The sequence below is a fragment of the Ambystoma mexicanum genome, chromosome 9 (genome assembly GCF_040938575.1).
Source record: "Ambystoma mexicanum isolate Mex_15411 chromosome 9, UKY_AmexF1_1, whole genome shotgun sequence".
Lineage (NCBI taxonomy): Eukaryota > Metazoa > Chordata > Amphibia > Caudata > Ambystomatidae > Ambystoma > Ambystoma mexicanum.
Window position 1 is genome coordinate 675,551,254 of NC_090931.1, and position 21,357 is coordinate 675,572,610.

The 21,357-nt window shown below is 47.1% G+C and overlaps 1 protein-coding gene across 1 annotated transcript in view; it reads left to right on the plus strand.

Moving 5' to 3' along the window:
- LOC138488500 (cyclic nucleotide-binding domain-containing protein 2-like) overlaps window positions 1–21,357 on the plus strand; it is an 808,593-nt gene that overhangs the window by 416,505 nt on the left and 370,731 nt on the right. Inside the window, exon 7 of the mRNA XM_069615519.1 lies at window positions 17,212–17,363. Coding sequence (XP_069471620.1) covers window positions 17,212–17,363 — 152 coding nt within the window. The remainder of the gene's footprint in view (window positions 1–17,211; window positions 17,364–21,357) is intronic.

The following is a 21,357-nucleotide window of genomic DNA, read 5'->3' on the forward strand; positions in this document are numbered from 1 at the left end:
AACATGTGCACACATAATCACAGCCAAGTCCACTATAATTACAAGAAACACCAGTGTACCACTGGCACAGGGAATGAACACAATGTGGAAATGCCCTTAGTGTGGAGTCCCAGGTGTGTGATGTGGAGAGAGTAATGACATGTCCTGGGAGATAGGCAGAGGGGACAGTGACACACAAGAGGGACAGGAGCCATTGATACACAGAGTATGCGTTTAGTGCGGGAGGTTAATAGGGATGACACCTCACAAATATTTGAGCCATAGCTGCGGCGGGGATGTGCACAGTGTAGCAAAATGGCATGTCACTCATGGCACAATATCACACCTGCTGACAGTGTTCATGAAAGGTATCGGTAGCATTAAACCACCTTACCGACATGTGTGTATGGATTTTCTACAACATGCAGTGAAGTGTAGCACATGCTTCAGACACAAGCACTTGTCTGGCATAGCTGAGTCAGTAACATCACTGATGCAAATAACCAGATGCCACATTGTGTTGGCATGCCGGAAATGTCTTTTTGTGTGTGACGGTTGGTGATGACTACTGTCCCAAAGCCATGTTCGAAGGATGTGCAGCACATGGGTTGTTTACACTCTGCAGTACACTGAGTAGGAGTGGTTCACCCATGGAAATCATACAAATGCAGGCAGAAGTGCAACACAATCATACTACACATATTCAGGATGCACACGCTTGATCACTCAGAGGATGTGTCCTTGTAATTTGGCAGGCCTCCCACGCCTTGCAGCTGATCCACATGAATTAACAAACTCATGGCATCTTCATGTGGTGTGAGCTCCTGCTCCTGTGGTGACTGCCCTCCAGTCATCAGAGCAGAGGTGAGGTTGGCACCCAGCTTGTGTTTGGCTCGACCGTGGAGGTGGAGGTCATTCCACTGCTTCATGACCTGACCAGCGGTGCGCTTCACATTGCCCAAGGCGTTGATGTCATCCGTGACTCGCTGCCAGTGGACCATACGCTGAGCAGGCGTATGTGTGCTCCCTGGCTGCATGCACATGTCACAGTGGTGTTTGCGCACATAATAGTCCATGAGGATCTGGAGTTCTTCATCATTGAAACTCCTCTTCCTCGACGTGACGGTGTCCTGTGCCGTCCATTGGAATTGAGCCTCTTCCTGTCTGCACGCTTTTGCCTCTTGGCATGTGGTGCAGACCCTGTGTGGCTGGGACCACGCAGGGCAATAGATGCTGGACTACTAGTGGCCGGGGTCATGCCATCACCCACTAATGTTGGGACAGTAGTTGCCCCTGCAGGTCCCCATACCAGGGTGCTGGGGCCAGGACGTTTAACTGTACATCCCTTCCCCTTGGACTCACGGACATCAGCTGCCCCTGTGTGTCCATGTACCTGGAAGGGGGGGTGGGAAACAGCTACTGCTGTAGCTCCCTGACCCTGGGTGTTGGGGACATCAGCTGCCCCTGCAGGTCCCTGAACCTGGGTGCTGGGGCCAGGTCCTTTAACTGTGCGTCCCTTCCCCTTCGACGCAAAGACATCAGCTGCCCCTGTGTGCCCATGTACCTGGTGAGAGGAAAATAGCTAATGCTGTCGCTTCCTGACCCTGGGTGTTGGGGACATCACCTGCGCCTGCATATCCCTGAACCTGGGGGTGTGGGGGTGCAGCAGCCTCATCTGCAGCTCCCTGACCCTGTTGGAGGGGGCACAGCCCTCACTGCATGTCCCCTGCCCCTGGAGGTGGGGGCACCAGCTTCTTCTTTACGTTCCACGACCACGGCCACCTCTGCCACCTTTCCCCCTTGGGGCCTTCTCACTCATGGTACAGATGGACTTGTACAGTTGAAGGCACACCAAGCAATTGTCCTGGGCAATCGGTGTGAGGGGGCAGTGTACGTGATGTAAATGTACTAATGTGGTCCAGCAAGGCTCAATATTACCGCTGGTGAAAAAATAAACGGGACACGTAACGCACAGGTACCCGAAAAATCCAAAATGTGTGAACGCGATACCTCAGTAGCTCCGGTGAAAAAGGGTTACGCGATATGCTGTGACAGCCAGCAACACAAGAAATGCGTATGCGAAGCCCAGGAAAACTACTGTAATCTTAATAATGGAGGTACGCGATACACAGGGGCACCCAGAGTATGAATAATGCATACGCGACTCACTGTCAGCCCCCGGAAAAAGAAAAGTACACGTGCATTTGCTCAGAGGCAAACCCCCCAGCAAAATAAGAAGTTTGCACTGTCACATTAGTGAACGAATTGCGTGGCACCCCAAAAATCTCTGTAATGCACTCGTCCGTCCACTCCAATTCGGATTTCTGCTACGCACTTCTTTATCCCGAATATGAATGCCAATGCCCAGCGCGTGTCACATAACTTACACAATGAGCAACCTTTGCTCTGATTTCACGTGTCCATGCTAATTTCAAATGCGCACAGTAACTGTCACTCTGTTTCCGGCTGCCCACGCAAACGACACGGAAGACCCACGTTCCGGCCTACGAGACTTTTTACCTGCCCCCTACTACCCTGAGCGGCCTCTACCGAGCCATCTGCTGCTGCCTGCCCACTGTGTGTGCCTGCTGCCCACCTGCCCTGCAATTTGAGTGTCTGCTGTCCAGCCATTGTCAGGGCTCCTGTCCTTGGCCCTTTGACCACCTCTGCTGATTCAGAAGACTCCCAATGTGCCACAACCTGGTGCTGGGGCCATTAACGCTTCTCTAACTCTATTTTGTATATATATCCCTGTATCCATATACTCTCCTACTGCACACCATCTTTGTAAATATGTTCTCTCTGTACATCATTTTTACTTGTATGTAACCTGTATCATTTTGTGTAACCAAGCTTCGCATATACTTGTAACTGCTGCGCCTTGTTACCCCCGGGTATGATGCGCATTATAAATAATAAACCAAACCAAACCAAACAACATCACTACCGCTCCACAGCCCAGCCCCAGGACCACCTTGCCCGCCCACGGCAGCGAGGCAGAGGGCTGTCAACTTCAGTGCCAAAGAAGTTGACATCCTGGTGGAGCAGGTCCTGGGGCATCATGATGCCCTCTTCAACGCCCCAACGCAAGTCGGTCAGGAAGGATGGAAGCTGATCTGGGACCGGATCCTGGATGCCATCAACTCAGAGAGGGTGGCATCCCGTGACTTCCGACACGTGCACAAGCGCTGGGAGGACCAAAAAACATGGACCCACATCAAGGCCACGCGCTTTCTCCAGGCCGGTGAGAACGTAAGGGGGCGGAGGTGCCGGATGAACAACACCAACATGCGGGTCCTGGAGAAGTTCTACCCGGTGCTGCACACCCAGTTCAGCGATTTGCAGCAACGTCTGGAGTCGTCAGATGAGTGTTCATGTGTTGCTGGGCTACACAGTGCATGTGCATGTTCATGTATTTTGGGAGTGTGCCCCTTGGGCTTATAGCAAGTATGCATCTTGTACTGATGTCTGCATGCATGTCACAGACAGTGCTCTACATGTGCAGTGAACCATGTGTAATTTCAATGGTGTTACACTTGCATTGTGTGTTGTACTGCAGCATTTCACAACGTGCACATGGTTTGTTACTTGTGTCTGAGACATGCCAGTGTGGCAAGTGTGACAGATGAGGTGGTGTTGGCAACCTCATGTTCAGGCATGCTGTTCATGTGTATGTGTCAAAGACGTGATTGTGTGACTGGCCATCACTCATGGGTGGATGTAACAGGTGCATTCCAATGTGTGACTTCATGTTGCGGGATGGCCCTTGAGTGTACTCTGATGTTATTGCTCATTGCAGTGCTTGTGGACTATCATGTGATGTGTGTGCATGACATGTGTATGTGTGCATGATGCATGTGTGTGTAGCATGCACGAATGATAGGTTGTGACAGTGCCATGTCCCCGGATGTGATTGTCTGTTGTGATGGACAGACGTGTATGTGCATGCATGTAAATTGCATGTACATGTGTGTTGTGGAGGGGGATGATGGTTGTACCAATTAGCAGTTTACTTTATGTGACTGTTTTAATGCCAAGCACACATTGGTGCAGTACCCTGATGCTTGTGCTCTTTGTCTCCGTATCTGCAGTTGCGTTGGAAGAAGAGGGCAGAGACGTTGCTGTGGAGCAAGGTAGCAGGGGTGCCTCCACCAGGCTAATGTGCAAGGCCCAGCTACGTTACCTGCACACAACATCATCGGGGAGCGAGGAGGCTGGTGCCGTGTCTGGACCATCGATCAAAGCTTATGAGGGGAAGTCCAAGAGGGTGAAGGTGGACGTGGACTTCTCGGCAGCAGGGGAGACAGGTGAGCAAACACAGGGGCCATCCACTGCGGAAGACGCTCTGGAGACATCCAGGATGGCGGGGGAGGAGGAAGGGGCCGTAGAAACCAAGGCCACGGGGCAGGTGGGGGTGGTAAGGTGGCTGTGGCTACTGTAGACCTGCCCCTGGGGCAGGTGGCTGTGCAGTTCACTGTGCAGGTGCCTGTGCAAATTCCTGTCCCTGGAACAGCAGCTACGCAGCTGCATGCACCTGCCGGCATGCCTCAACCCAGACGCAGTCGCAGGTGTCGGATGCTTCCACCCAGACTGACACCCCAATGCCGGCGGCTGTTGCCATTCGGGACAGAGTGGTATACCTGCTGGTTGGTATTGGGAGGCGTTCCAGCGACATACGTGATGAAGTGCGGGCTTCCTGTCGGGTGCTTGCACATCATCACAATGACGTCTGGGGTCTCCTCAACTGGCTAGTAGCATTCGTGCTGCGTGGCCTGTTCACTAATGTGACCCCCTCCTCTGTGCTCCAGTCATCCTCCGGGGCGCCTACCAGCCCAGATTCCACCCAGGCACCCCCGGGTAATGTCATCAGCCCGGAGGGTGTGCACATGAAGCAGGCACCGGGCGCTTTGGCAGCAGCAGGCTCTGAGGAGGAAGCTATTGTACTCAGGGCATACCATCACGAGGGGCAGGTATCCAGCATCAGGCAGGAAGCAAATGTGGACCTGAGGAACAGGATTTCTTCCGTGTTTGTGCGCTACGGGTAGCGTATCGGGGCAGAGGGGCAGCGGGCTTGGGAGGTGAGAGTCACAATGGCCAGGGCGGAGGTTGCACTGCGTCGAGGAAGGAGGCGGGCTGCCATCCTGGAGGAAACTTGCAGGGAGGTGGAGATGGCGAGGACCATGCTGGAGGCCCTGCCAGACCTCCAATAAGAGCGGAGGCTCGCCTGGGAGAAATGGACGCAGTGCTCGATGATACCCTGGTCCAGACATTGGCTGAGATTGGTGACGAGGAGGACTAGCCCGCTGCCTGTGTACATAGTTTTGTAGATGTAAATTACATTTGATTTTTTATTATTATTTGGACCCGACATTTGGGACAATACTCCATTTTTTTGTACATAGTTCTGTAGGTGTAAGTTTCATTTTGATTTTGTTTTGTTTGGGAGTGGACTTATTGGACAATCCTGCTTGGTTCTTTTGTACATAGTTTTTTATGGTGTCTTTGTCTTTTCATGTTCCCCTAACTTTATGGACCTTTATTTTATGTTTGGATTTGACTAATATTTTTACTCATGTAAATGAAAAATATCATGGACCCCTTTTTGATTTTTGTTTACAGTCTGTTTGCAAGTAATACAACTGTATAAATATTATTTTATTTACTCACAGTTAGTTTTTGTAGCAGTTACTTTTGCTGTGTGCCTGTTTGGTAGTCCATTTAGTAACCCTGATTATTACCATTGGTAGTCATGTGTGTGGATGCTTACATGCACGTGTATTGTTGCTGGGATGATTTCTGAGAGCAGGATACACATGTGGCTGACCGGTGCTGGTGTGTGAAGTGGAAGTATGGGTGTGCACTATCAAATAGTATTTCCTTCCACCTGTGCTGCATCACTCTGTGTTAGCCCTCATTGTTTTTGGGAGGTAGAGAGGGAGGGGGTGGGGTGACTGTGGGAGTGTTACATGTTCAGGATAATGGCACATGATTGACTTAATGCACATGTGGCGCATTCCCCTTCACCAGCATGTATATGTACAGTATTCATTACCTCAGGTGTTGCACAACCTCTTGAACTGGGATACACTAGTGGCATTTCTTTATATTCCACAGTGGATGACCAATGCAGCTGTCTCTGTGAGTCATGCACTCTCTGATTGCAATGTCCTTCACACCTGCCCAGACCGGTGATGCGTTTGTTTGGTAATGTCTTCTGAACTTAGCAGCTCATTGAGGCTCAGGCTGTGAGACACCTGTCCATAGTTTTTTGCTTGTGTCATTGTTAAATATTTGGTCCCTGGGGATTGATGACATGACATTGTCACATGGGCAGCAGGGCCTCACTTTCACAATCACATATCATTTGTGTATGTTGGGAGATGGTTACGGCCAGCTATTGTGTGTGAGCATATGCCGCACTCATGGATGTGGCACAAGTGAATGCTTTCATTTTGGTTTGCAGGGTACATGTTCCTGAGCATATTCTGGCTGATGTCACAACACGGCGGTACAAGTGCACAACACACAATTGTTGCAGTGATGATGTGTCACAATGTCAGGGTACAGCATGCAGGTGATGTACCTTGTGGAGGGGGCTGCCTGCAGGGTGGTGTCAGGGGTAATGGGGCTGTGGGTGAGGGTGTCCCGTCTGGTCAGGGCTGCCTGCAAGGGTGGGGGCAACAGGTGATGGGGCTGGGGTGTCCCATCTGGAGGGGGCTGCCTGCAGGGTGGTATCAGGGGTAATGGGGCTGTGGGTGGCGGTGTCCCATCTGGTTAGGACTGCCTGCAGAGGGGGGGGAAACAGGTGATGGGACTGGGGTGTCACATCCGGGGGGGCTGCATGCAAGGGGGAGAACAGGTGATGGGGCTGGGGTGTCCCATCTGGAGGGGGCTGCCTGGAGGGGAGTGTCAGGGGTAATGGGGCTGTGGGTGAGGTGTTCCACCTGGAGGGGGCTGCCGGCAGGGTGGTGTCAGGGGTAATGGGGCTGTGGGTGGGGGTGTCCCGTCTGGTCAGGGCTGCCTGCAAGGGTGGGGGCAACAGGTGATGATGCTGGGGTGTCCCATCTGGAGGGGGCTGCCTGGAGGGGAGTGTCAGGGGTAATGGGGCTGTGGGTGAGGTGTTCCATCTGGAGGGGGCTGCCGGCAGGGTGGTGTCAGGGGTAATGGGCTGTGGGTGGGGGTGTCCCATCTGGTGGTGGCTGCCTGCAGGGGGGGCAACAGGTGATGGGGCTGGGGTGTCCCATCTGGAGGGGGCTGCCTGCAGAGTGGTGTCAGGGGTAATGGGGCTGTGGGTGGGGGTGTCCCATCTGGTGGGGGCTGCCTGCAGGGAGGTGGCAACAGGTGATAAGGCTGGGGTGTCCCATCTGGACGGGGCTTTCTGCAGGGTGGTGTCAGGGGTAATGGTGGTGGGGGTGTCCTGTCTGGTGGGGGCTGCCTGCAAGGGGGAGGACAACAGGTGATAGGGCTGGGGTGTCCTATCTGGAGGGGGCTGCCTGCAGGGGGGGCAACAGGTGATGGGGCTGGGGTGTCCCATCTGGAGGGGGCGGCCTGCAGAGTGGTGTCAGGGGTAAAGGGGCTGTGGGTGGGGTGTCCCATCTGAAGGGTCTGCCTGCAGGGTGCTGTCAGGAGTACTGGGGCTGTGGGTGGGGGTGTCCCATCTGGTGGGGGCTGCCTGCAGTGTGGGGCGACGGGTGATGGGGCTTTGGTGTCCCATTTGGAGGGGGCTGCCTGCAGGGTGGTGTCAGGGGTAATGAGGCTGCGGGTGGGGATGTCCCGTCTGGTGGATGCTGCCTGCAGGGGGGGGCAACAGGTGATGGGGCTGTGTGGGAACACCAAACTTTTTGTTTTTTGCTGGGCTGGGGTGTCCCATCTGGAGGGGTCTTCCTGCAGGGGACTGCGAGGTGCTGACACACTATTTGGATGGGGTGTGGCTGGGGATTACAAGGTGTTTTCACACGATTACGCTGGGGTGCGGCCGGGGATTGCAAGGTGTTGGCGCACAATTTGTCTGGTGTAGGGGCTAGCCTTGCGTGGGAGGGCACACATTTTCTGTGGGGTGCAGCCTGAGTTAGCGGGGTGTTTTCGCATGATTATGCTGGGGTGCGGCCGGGGATTGCGACATGTTGGCACGCAATTTGGCTGATGTAGGGGCTAGCTTTGTGTGAGAGGGCATGCGTTTTCTTGGAGGTGCACCCGGGGTAGCGGGGTGTTTACATGTGATTTAGCTGGGGGGGCTGTATGCTGGGCCAGGGATAGCCTGGATGCTTGTGCCGTGTTAGGCATTTCACTGGCTTTTTGGTGTGCGTGCAGGCGTGTTGGGGCCTTCCTCGCGCAGCTTTCTGTTAGTTGCGCGACGGCTAGTGATGGCTCTGGGAATCCATGAATATGTGTGCCGCGGAAGTATTTATCTGCGCCACGGCACACACAGAGTCATTTTCGATGCGAGCCCCTTGGGCCATTTCTGCGCCCGATTCTATGAATCGGGCCCTATATCTCTTTCCGCTCCTACGCCCACCTCGCTTTATAACTCCTGAACTCTGAGAATATGTTTTTCCTAAATAACATAGTGAAACATCCTTTATAACATCAGTTAACAGTTCTGGTACTAAAAAAGCAAAGCCTGTCTGTGACGTTCTGATGTAATTATGATAGAAACTAGTACCGAGTAGTGAAGGTATTGAAGACCAGGAAGTCCCTCCTGTATGGCCTTTCCTCTAATGCCTGCGAATTCTTTTGTTGGTTGCCTAGGAGACGGGGGAGCAGGAGGACGAGAGCGAGAAGGACGGTTTATCGTGGGCGTATTAAAAAAAAAAAAAAAAAAAAAAGAAAAAAAGAGCCATGAACAGCGGAGAGGGAAGCAAGCGGGGATCTATGTGAGAACGTCCAAGAATGTGCAGCTGACAGATCGCCACCTGATTACGGAGCACTGTTCAACGACAACCGATGTCGTAAAGATTACGAAGAAAACAAAAAAAGAAAAGGGGAAACTGACTCGATGTACGTTTTGCTGAAGCCGAGGCGAGGTCAGTTTCAACCGTCAGATGCCACCGACGAGTCGGACTGAAACCACGCAGTCGGAGGTGAGCGAGCGAGTAATATAGAGGGGGAGAGGAAAACCATACCGCTTTACCCGCGAGCGGAGTTCATTAAAAACGACCGTTGTCGTCCAGAAAACATTAATGAAGTTGACGCCGTTGCGTCTGTGTTTTTTTTTATTGTCAACCAAGTTAAAAGATTGTAAAGGTTCAATACGCGCCGTTGCGCAATCAATGCTTGGGAGCCCTTGAAAAGGGAAAAGAAACGTTAAAGCTTGCCCCAGCATGGAGAGTTAGCATTCATGCATCCAATGTGTACTACAAAACCATACGTTTAAGAGAAAGCGATGAACTGAGTTGGTCAATAACTAAACTAAAGAGGAGTGATTCGTTATAAAAGGGGGAGAGAACACTCCCATCTGAGGATATCTATACACAAGAAAAGGAAGCTGAATACCCTACAGTCAAAGGCTGCACCATTCAAACGAAAGAGCTGAACAAAAGAGAGAAAAGGAAAGATAAAGAGATAAGAACAGTCCAAAAGAATAGACCAGAGAAAAGGGGAAATAAGAAAAGGAGTCCTGAGGAAGAAGAATTATATTTAGAGATAAGAACAGTCCAAAAGAATAGACCAGAGAAAAGGAGAAAAGAAAAGGAGTCCTGAGGAAGAAGAATTATATTTTTTTCTCTGAAGTTTGAACTTTGCGAAAAGGAAAAAAATCTTATAGTGTCTTACCTGAACTGTTGACTAATACTCCATCTACCCGACACTTGAAGTCTTCAAGAGAAACTGTATCCTTTTTTTTTGAATATCTAGAGAGAAAGAGAAAGAAAATACCTATTAAGTTAATAAAAGAATTGGATTATCGTTATAGTCCAAACAACCTACGTATTGGCTCTGAGTTTTATTCATGTTTTAAAGGTCATTACCACAAGTGGTGTCAGAAGTGGGATAAGGAGAACGCTATGGAGGACCTTATTAAAACCCTAAGTGAAGGACAGCAATTATTACAACAGGCCTTACAATTACAAACTCAGCAGGCCCAAGCAGACAGACTAGCATTTCAACAAGCCTTACAAATGCAGCAAGCACAACTACTCGAGGTTACTAATACCAGGAACAACACTCCAGTTCCTACCTCTGTGTTACAAAAATATTCAACAGGAGAAGACCCTGCACATTTTTTTGTAAATTTTGAAAGAGTTGCTCGAAATGCACAGTGGCCAGCCGAGAGATGGTGCCATTACATCGCACCATTGATGACCGGGGAAATGCAATCAGCCTATCAAACCGCCAACCCAACAGGAGACACCCCGTATGGAGATATGAAGAAAGTAGTGTTAGAGAGGATGGGACACGATGAAGAAACGTATCGCATCAAATTCCGAGACATCAAGTTGGGTGGAGAGGAAACTCCTAGACAGTTGTACTACCGAGTTAAAGAATTGGCAGAGAAATGGTTACAGCCCACGGTGTCCTCTCCGAATGAAATAACGGAGAAAGTGATATTAGAACAATTTATTGAGGCTCTTCCCGGACCTGTTCAGAGATGGGTTAAACAACACCATAGACTAACTCTAAGGGAAGCAGTAGATGTGGCCTCGGCATATCAAAAGGCTGGACAGGGTCGGATAATGACATATCCGATAGCTAGCAAGTTACATCACCCAGTGAACAAAGCTATGCCTCAATCGAGATGGCCACATTCGATGTTGAAGAAATCTGAAGGAGAAGCTTCACGGTCCCGACCAAACAGTGAGGGCCCTAGCAATTATCGTCCTTTTACATCTACCGTTCGAGGCCCTCAATGTTTTGATTGCGGGGAATGGGGTCATCTTGCTAGGTTCTGTCCAAAGAAAGCAAAAACGGAACCAATGGATGTGGGGGCCTTCAGTTCCATGAAGGAAAGTGAATATCTGGAACATCTACCTGGAAAACAGCCTCAATACCTATATACCTGTGAAGCCGAAGTGGATGGAAAAATGACAACGGCGCTGATCGACTCCGGGAGTCTACAGACTGCTATAACACCAGAGTTGGTAGGTGAAGCTTATTGTTCTTCTGGGGAAATCCCAATACGCTGTGTACATGGGGACGTAAAATCTTACCCATCAAAGGATGTACAGATTAAGCTAGGCGGGGAGACTATGGGGGTGAAAGCAGCAATTCTCCCCAATCTTCCAAAACCATTATTAGTTGGGTCAGATATACCTGAGTTACCTAAATTAATACATAAAATTGAGAAAAGCTGGTGGGAAAGTGCCCCTTTCTTTGACGAAGAAATCAACCCACCAACCAGTAAGACATTTAAGAGTAAAAAGCTAAAGAAAATTCTGAAAGAAGAATGGAAGAGTAAAAATGTACTTCCCATAGCAGTGGACTGGAAGATAGAGGAAGATGGTGATAGTTTCAGGACTGCTCAAGATCTAGACCCCTTACTTCAGTATGCCAGAGAACGAGCTTTGGAAGATCCCAAAGGTCAAGGTCCACATTTCATCAAGGTGAAAGGGTTGTTATATCGAGTAAGTAAATCCCGGACTGGGGATGAGTTAAGGCAACTTGTAGTTCCTCAGAAATATTATCCAACAGTACTAGAAGTCGCTCACGTACAAGTTGGGGAGGGACACCTCGGAACAGAGAAGACTACTAAGAAAATTTTGGACAGATTTTACTGGCCAGGGGTTTATCAACAAGTATTTAGATTTTGTCAAGCCTGTGAAGAATGTCAGAAGAAGAATAGGGCTAACATAAAGAAAGCGCCCCTGCAACCAATGCCACTAGTACAAGAACCATTCAGCAGAATTGGTATCGATATTGTAGGACCTATTGATCCCACGAGAAGAGGTCATAAGTACATCCTCGTTGTCGTAGACTATGCCACTCGATACCCAGAAGCTTTCCCCTTAAAGGCCACTAATATACAACAGATATGTGACGTATTGATTCCCTTTATAGGCCGAGTAGGGATTCCCCGAGAAATTGTTACCGACAGGGGAACGAACTTTATGTCCAATGTGATGAAACAAGTCTGCAATACATTAAAGATAGAACATCTGAAGACAGCAGTTTACCATCCACAAACGGATGGGTTAGTAGAACGCTATAACCAGACTATCAAGCAGATGATTCGGAAAACAACCTCACCAGAAGACAAAGACTGGGACCGAATATTGCCGTGGATACTAATGACCCTCAGAAATACGCCACAATCTTCCACAGGCTTCTCACCCTTCGAATTATTGTTTGGAAGACCCGTGAGGAGTTTATTGGACGTATTGAAAGAGAATTGGGAGGAGCAGCCCGAACAGGAGTTATCCCTAACTGAATATGCCTCACAACTGCAAGAACGAATAGAAAAATTACGGATTGTAGCAAGAGACAATCTTCTCCAAGCTCAATTGAACCAAGAAAAGTATTACAACCAGAAAGCCCAACTTCGTACCTTTAAGAAAGGAGATCAGGTTCTAATCTTGATGCCCACATCAGACAACAAAATGTTAGCCAGCTGGAAGGGACCTTTCGAGATCCAAGAAGTTTTGGGGCCTTTAACATATAAAGTGAAACAACCCGGTAGTAGACTCCTGTATCAGACGTATCATGTGAATTTGCTTAAGGAGTGGATTCCGCCAATACGGAGTGTTTCTATGATCACTAACGATGTACCATTAGAAGGGAACTTTCCCCAGATAAAGGAGAAAATAGGTGTCGAAGGGTTAAATATCAACATGGAGTTAACGGTACTACAGAAATCTGAGCTGTCTCATCTTTTACAAGATTTTATGGACATATTCTCTTCCCTTCCAGGGAGAACTAGTCTAACCCACCATCGTATAGAAACTAAACCAGGGTCTATAGTAAGACTCAGACCTTATCGGATACCTGAGTCAAAAGTAAAAGCCATCAACCAGGAAGTTCAAGAAATGCTAGATTTAGGAATCATCGAACCGTCATTTAGCGACTGGAGTTCACCAGTAGTCCTAGTCCCGAAGCCAGATGGTAGTGTAAGATTCTGCATGGACTTTCGGAAATTGAATGAAATTTCTAAATTTGACGCTTATCCGATGCCACGCATCGACGATCTCTTGAATAATCTAGGGAAGGCCAAGTTTCTAACTACCATCGATCTGACCAAAGGCTATTGGCAGGTACCGTTATCAGCAGCCGACAAAGAGAAAACAGCCTTCGCTACGCCAACCGGACTGTACCAGTTTACGGTTTTACCCTTTGGTCTACATGGCGCACCAGCAACCTTTCAAAGGCTGATGAATCATTTGATAAAAGGGCATGAAGGATATGTGGGTGCATATCTGGACGACATAATTGTATATAGTAAAACCTGGCAAGAACATATGGTTCATTTACGAAAGCTGCTCGTAACACTAAAGGATGCTGGTTTACATGTAAACCCGAAGAAAACCCATATAGCTGAGTTCCATACGAAGTATTTAGGATATTATGTTGGACAAGGGATAATTAAACCCCAAGAGGAGAAAGTAAAGGCCATCAAAGAGCTGAAGTTCCCAGAAAATACAAAACAAATACGGGCCTTCCTTGGGTTTGTGGGGTATTACAGAAGATTTATTCCACACTTTTCTACTTTGGCTACTCCACTAACAAATCTGTTGAGGAAACCCTCCTTACCAAAGAAGGAGTGGCAGAACACTGAAGCTATGGAAGCCTTTAACGCTTTAAAAGAAGCTCTCACCAGTAAGGCAATGTTACAATGCCCTGATTTTGAATCCCCATTTGTTCTTCAGACGGATGCTTCAGGAACGGGACTTGGGGCAGTCCTTCTCCAGAATCAAGGGAACGGCGAAAGACCTGTGCTGTTCATCAGTCGGAAACTATTACCTCACGAACTTAGCTACCCAACAATAGAAAAAGAATGTTTAGCTGTTAAGTGGGCCATTGATGCTCTTAGATACTATCTACTGGGACGTGAATTTACTCTAATAACGGATCATGCACCGTTGGTATGGTTAGCACGCAACAAGGACTCAAATCAAAGAGTACTAAGGTGGTTCCTTTCCCTCCAGCCCTTCTCTTTTAAAACTGTTCACAATCCTGGGAAGCTGCTGTCGCAAGCTGATTATTTATCCAGGGCACAAACCCTTCCCGAACGTAAGGGTTTAGTAGAGGGGGTGTGACGTTCTGATGTAATTATGATAGAAACTAGTACCGAGTAGTGAAGGTATTGAAGACCAGGAAGTCCCTCCTGTATGGCCTTTCCTCTAATGCCTGCGAATTCTTTTGTTGGTTGCCTAGGAGACGGGGGAGCAGGAGGACGAGAGCGAGAAGGACGGTTTATCGTGGGCGTATTAAAAAAAAAAAAAAAAAAAAAAGAAAAAAAGAGCCATGAACAGCGGAGAGGGAAGCAAGCGGGGATCTATGTGAGAACGTCCAAGAATGTGCAGCTGACAGATCGCCACCTGATTACGGAGCACTGTTCAACGACAACCGATGTCGTAAAGATTACGAAGAAAACAAAAAAAGAAAAGGGGAAACTGACTCGATGTACGTTTTGCTGAAGCCGAGGCGAGGTCAGTTTCAACCGTCAGATGCCACCGACGAGTCGGACTGAAACCACGCAGTCGGAGGTGAGCGAGCGAGTAATATAGAGGGGGAGAGGAAAACCATACCGCTTTACCCGCGAGCGGAGTTCATTAAAAACGACCGTTGTCGTCCAGAAAACATTAATGAAGTTGACGCCGTTGCGTCTGTGTTTTTTTTTTATTGTCAACCAAGTTAAAAGATTGTAAAGGTTCAATACGCGCCGTTGCGCAATCAATGCTTGGGAGCCCTTGAAAAGGGAAAAGAAACGTTAAAGCTTGCCCCAGCATGGAGAGTTAGCATTCATGCATCCAATGTGTACTACAAAACCATACGTTTAAGAGAAAGCGATGAACTGAGTTGGTCAATAACTAAACTAAAGAGGAGTGATTCGTTATAAAAGGGGGAGAGAACACTCCCATCTGAGGATATCTATACACAAGAAAAGGAAGCTGAATACCCTACAGTCAAAGGCTGCACCATTCAAACGAAAGAGCTGAACAAAAGAGAGAAAAGGAAAGATAAAGAGATAAGAACAGTCCAAAAGAATAGACCAGAGAAAAGGGGAAATAAGAAAAGGAGTCCTGAGGAAGAAGAATTATATTTAGAGATAAGAACAGTCCAAAAGAATAGACCAGAGAAAAGGAGAAAAGAAAAGGAGTCCTGAGGAAGAAGAATTATATTTTTTTCTCTGAAGTTTGAACTTTGCGAAAAGGAAAAAAATCTTATAGTGTCTTACCTGAACTGTTGACTAATACTCCATCTACCCGACACTTGAAGTCTTCAAGAGAAACTGTATCCTTTTTTTTTGAATATCTAGAGAGAAAGAGAAAGAAAATACCTATTAAGTTAATAAAAGAATTGGATTATCGTTATAGTCCAAACAACCTACGTATTGGCTCTGAGTTTTATTCATGTTTTAAAGGTCATTACCACACTGTCTCAGATGGAAAACACCTGATGGCTGCTTAACTTTGTGGAAAGCTTTTGACAATCCACTGATAAAATTGCATCGCTCCCACAGTGACTTCTGCTGGTAATGCCCCACATAGATGTCTGCTCAGAGACTCCTGTCAACCTGAAACTTCTGTACCGCCTTAAAATAGGCCCAAAACTGGAGAGCCAAAACAAACTGGACCTTCCGTGAAGAAGTGGACAATGAAAGGCAGTTTAGAATGTCCACCCGCTGATCAAATCCTCCAGTCAAGCCTCAGATTTGCTCCCTCCATGTTGGTTTGGGAAGCTCTGTATCTACAGCACTAATATTAAGGCTTAACCCTCAGAAAAACTGCTTGTCCTCAAAAACAGTTAATGAAATGAAAATAAATGTTAACTAAATACTAACTAATATTGAAATTGATATGTAAATGTGTCCTTAAAAGATCCAGACCATACAGTGGTGCAACCGCATTCCCAAAGGGGTGGGGAGGGTACGAGACCCCAGCCCGAAAAGTAAAAAGGTTTTCCTTTCTTTTATTTTCAGACTTTTCTCGCGACCCCCCAGGAATGTGGCCTCACCCCCCTGCGGGGAGGAGAGGGGGACACGCCCGACAGTTTGAATAGCTCTGGCATATGTGCTACTGCCCCATTAACAGTTAATGGCCTGCATGGCAAAAACTCCTGATTACATGGTAGCCCAACCCATCATTGGAAAAAACGGAACTATGGATGTGGAAATGAATAGCAGGGACAACAAATTGTACCGTGTGATTAGTAATGGAAATGTTGTGCTGCTAAGATAACAAAATAAACTGCTGCAATTTTAATTAAGCAATCCGCTTTCTCCGGTCATGGGCCCGCACTTTTCAATATAGCTAGTGAGCCGCTTATGGTGCCACCAGAACAAGGCTATAGGGAACATTTAATAAGGATGTGCTTCCCCGTATAAAACATGTATATTCTTAAGACTCTTCAAACATTTTAAAAGTGTAATTGTGGACCTGTATGTCCCTGAATCACAATATAACTCAGTGGGATTAGGGTAGAAGGGGAGAGAAGAGAGTTTACAGTGTCTTTACCCATCTCGATCTGTTTTATTGCAGAAAAATCAAGGGAACTTGTTTGAGACTGAAAGAGTGACAAATTAGAGCTACCACATAGACTGTTTGAACTCATCCTGGTGTTCTAATACGTTTTAAAACATTATATCATTAAGGATCAGACATAATCAAGATGCAGCTGGAGGCCCTGCCCAAATATATATATATATATATATATATATATATATATATATATATATATATATATATATATATATATATATATATATATATATATATATATATGTTTTCATGTATTTGTTATTGTAAGCAAACCTATTTTTCATACAAAACTAAATAGTAGTACTTTTACCATTTCATGTGTGGGTCGATCAAGTATGTGCATCGCTGTGCTGGTGATTGCAATTGAAATGGCATTAAGTCACATAGCATGATGTATTATTATGTCATTAGGGCGCTTTGAGTGCCCTTAGTGGTGATGTAAAAATTGATCATGAAGGTACGCGTGTTGTGACAAAATGGCTGATTCTCTCCACTGGGAGACTTACCTCTCAGGTAAGAGAGAATGCTGGGGCAACAGTGATAAGCAGAAGCAGCAACTAAGTGGGCAAAATTATTCTCTTCCTGCTTTCCCTCTCTCTTTTAGGAAGTCGCTCTGATAAAGGACTCACACAGAAATGCCACAGTAGTCTGCATGGAGGAGACAGAATTGCTGGCAGTGGACAAAGAAGATTTTTTTGCCAATAAGTTAGACTTACTGCAAGCGAATGAGCTGAAGTACCGCTACGACTTCTTCAGGTAACTTCTACTCTTCATATCTTGTAAGCTAATCAAGCTAGGGGTGTAAGGAAGGCATGGTATCATGAATGAAGACAGACACAAATGAGGCACATTTCAAGGGTGTTTATTTAGCAAAGATGGGGTAGTAGAACACCTGTCCTATATCTAAGGATGGGAGCAAGCTCGACCATCAAATAATAAATAACACAGTCCTAGTAGTGTCTTGTCAAATCAAAAGGGACTATACTAAAAATAAAAATATTGCCAATCCTTATGCTATAACAAATGTGTGTGGGGAAAAAGTGTATGCAAAAGAAAACAGAGTTCAAGAAAGTGTGTATCAGGATGACTGAACAGTGGGGTTCCCTTCGCCACGTTTGCAGCACGGGACAAGGTTGCACACTTGGGCTTTGGAACACCTTCTGGCTTCTTCGCCTCAAGGATGCAGTTTGGGACATAAGCCAGGACCTTCCGCGACAAAGTCTCTTTCCGCGACAAAGTCTCTCATTCGCAGAATGCCTGGACACCCACAAAACCAAGTTCCTTCTTTTTAGGATCTCTAAGTTCTCAAGGCTCAGGTCCGCATTTCAAACTGGGTCTCCCTCGGTAGGGTTCGGACCCCTTTTTAAATACAAAGTCTCAATAGGTCCCAATGTTCGTTTACAGGTCTCCCTCACTCGGGCTTGGACCTCTTTCAACAAGAAGCACTTAATTCCACATAGGTCTCCCTCAGCTGGGCTCAGGCCTTGCAATCACAACACTTGTAGGGGATTCCTTCCTCTAAACTTCCAATCCCTTCAATTCACAGTATCTCACAGTCTTAAATGTTAGTCTAAACAGAGACTTTCAATTGGCCATTTTCACTATGCCGGACCACTATGTTACTCTGTAGCATCTGTCCACAGTTCACAAGTTATAGGCTAGGTGCAGATGTCTTTGTGGTTGTAGTTCCACTAAATGTCCCACAATGCACCTTTCCGATGGTTAAATAGTGTATTTCATGCTCACAAGAAAAAGTCATATATTTCTGACAAGTTCCCGCTTCAGCCTCACACGCGTGCCGGGTTTCCCCTCACTCAGAATCTCACCAGCCACGCAATGCTGTCGGGAAAAGAGTTGACACCCTCAGATCTTAGATCAGGGTCTCACCACCTGCCCCTCTGTCTCCCTGGGAATCAGCATCCACCAAGGGAAAGCAGCACTGATCTGCATCTCGTCTACTGTAAGAAGCTCTCCTAGCTTTTTGTCTCTCTCTCCAGACTGCAAGCCTCCAGCTACACCAAGTCAGCGTTCCGACGTCTTGCTTTTCCTTGGCCGAAGTAGCAAGTGGGGCTGGGATTGAGAAGGGATCCTCTGCTGGACTAAGCCACGCAGCCTCCCTTCAGTTCTCCCAATAGCTGCTCTCTGTTCTGCCAGGAACTCCACCTTGTATAAACCTTGGTTTCTTTAACAGACTCCAGGTGTGAGTTATGGGTTGGGCCTGCCTGTCCTTGCCTGACTCCATTAGTGGGACAGTCCAGTATTAGCATGGGGCAGTCTGTCTTCTGTCTCTCAGTGTGGTTTTGAGTAATCTTTATTCTTCTTAGTCTCCTCTTCTTCTTCTCAGCGATTTTCGAAATTGGGGAGGAGGAGTTGTGATGGAAAAATTGTCCTTTAAAGGCAGAATGGATGTGATTGTGGCTGAGAGCTTGACCCTGCATGGTCTCAGTGGGGCAGGGCCACTGCACATTACTAGAGTTATTGTATCTAGTTGAATTACATGCGTAACTCAGTGGGGTAAGGAAATTATGGGAGTTTTAGTTTCCTGTCGTGACGGTAGATAGCTCGTGTACGGACATGTCAGGAAAGGAGGGATGTATTAAATGTCCTCTGGGTTTTGAAGAGGGGGGCACTAGGTTATTTGTAAGGGTCAAAAGATGGTTTGATTTCCCATGGTGTTTTCTCTTTCCCTTTTCTAAGTTAGAGTTGGGGTGCAACAGGGATGCAATGAGTGGATGTACGAATGGTGTGAGTGAGTGACTGGTGGGTGAATGAGTATGAAGGCGATGGTGTGCTTTTTAATGTGATGGGTGGGTGTGTGCATGTGTAGAGAATGCAATGACTGGATGTAAGAGAAGGTGAAAGTGACTGGTGGGTCGATGCATATGAAGGTGATGGTATGTTTTTGAATGGTGTGGGTTGCCTGTGTAGAGAATGCAATGAGTGGATGCAAGAGAAAGTGTGAGTCAGTAACTGGTGGGTGAATGAGTATGCAGTTGGTGAATATGTATGACGTTGATGGTGTGTTTTTGAATGTTGTGGGTGGCTGTGTGCCTGTGAAGAGAAAGCAATGAATGGATGTAAGAAGAGGTGTGAGTGACTGGTGGGTGAATGAGTATGAAGGTGATGGTGTGTTTTTGAATGTTGTGGGTGGCTGTGTGCCTGTGTAGAGAATGCAATGAGTGGATGTTAGAGAAGATGTGAGTGAGTGACTGGTGGGTGAATAAGTATGACGTTGGTGAATGAGTATGAGGTTTATGGTGTGTTTTTGAATGTTGTGGGTGGCTGTGTGCCTGTGAACAGAAAGCAATGAGTGGATGTAAGAGGGTGTGAGTGACTGGTGGGTGAATGAGTATGAATGTGATGGTGGGTTTTCGAATGTTCTGGGTGGGTGGGTGCCTGTGTAGAGAATGCAATGAGTGAGTGACTGGTGGGGGAATGAGTATGAAGGTGATGGTGTGTTTTTGAATGTTATGGGTAAGTGTGTCTCTGTGTAGAAAATGCAATGTATGGATGCAAGAGAAGGTGCAAGTGACTGGTGGGTGAATGAGTATGAAGGTGTGTTTTTGAATGTTGTGGGTGGGTGTGTGCCTGTGCAGAGAATGCAATGACTGGATGTAAGAGAAGGTGCAAGTGACTGGTGGATGAATGAGTATGAAGGTGTGTTTTATAATGTCGTGGGCGGATGTGTGCCTGCGCAGAGATTGCAATGAGTGGATGTAAGAGGTGGTGTGAGTGAGTGACTGGTAGTTGAATGAGTATGAAGGTGATGGTGTGTTTTTGAATGTTGCGAGTGGCTGTGTGCCTTTGTAGAGAATGCAATGAGTGGATGTAAGAGAAGGTGTGAGTGACTGGTGGGTGAATGAGTATGAAGGTGATGGTGTGTTTTTGAATGTTCTGCGTGAGCGTGTGCCTGTGTAGAGAATGCAATGAGTGCATGTTCACATCATGCGCTCCTCATCATACAAATGCAACAGAAGCCAGTGACATTGAGGGATGTACTTACCCAATAAGACTGTTATGTCAATCTTGGCAGGCACACTGGCTACTTCTCCCTCACTGCTTGGCATCCTGGACCTGCTGCTCCTATGCGTGGGTGGCTGGGCCTTGATCCTTTGAGTGTGATGTTTGCTTTTCTGTGAAGGTAACTACCTGGGCACAAAAGCAGTACTGTATGCAATATAATCACATGCGGTAATGACCACATACAGTAAATATCGGGATCCATTGAGTCTTATGGGACTTCAAAATGGGAAATAACAGAATGTCTGCATGACTTGGAATAGATAGACCCTTCCAGGCACCCATTATTTACTTCATGTGGTAATTATAAATTAGTTTTATAATTACAAACTCATAACCAGGAAACTATTTTTTTCTCATCCTTCTTAAAATGGGGTCTACACATGCCAAAGCAAAGATTACAGTTCAAAATCCATAAACAGGGACAACCCTGAAATATGTAATTGCATAATGCAAAGGTTTCCAGGGAGCAGAGATGCATAGGTCATGGAAGGGGTGGATGTGCCCGTTTATTTGTGCCTGAAGCAACAATTACCGGGTCCTCCAAACTCGGCATGACCCGGTAGTTGCCCATTCGTTTGTACCGGGGAAAATGCAACTCCGGCAGCAGCCTTGCCTGTTTTACAGTCACGGCTACCGCCAGGGTTATAATGAGGCCCACTGTTTTGAAAATTCTAAATCTCATAAATTGTGCTAACATTAGTTCCCTTACTCTTAAGTATCTATTCTC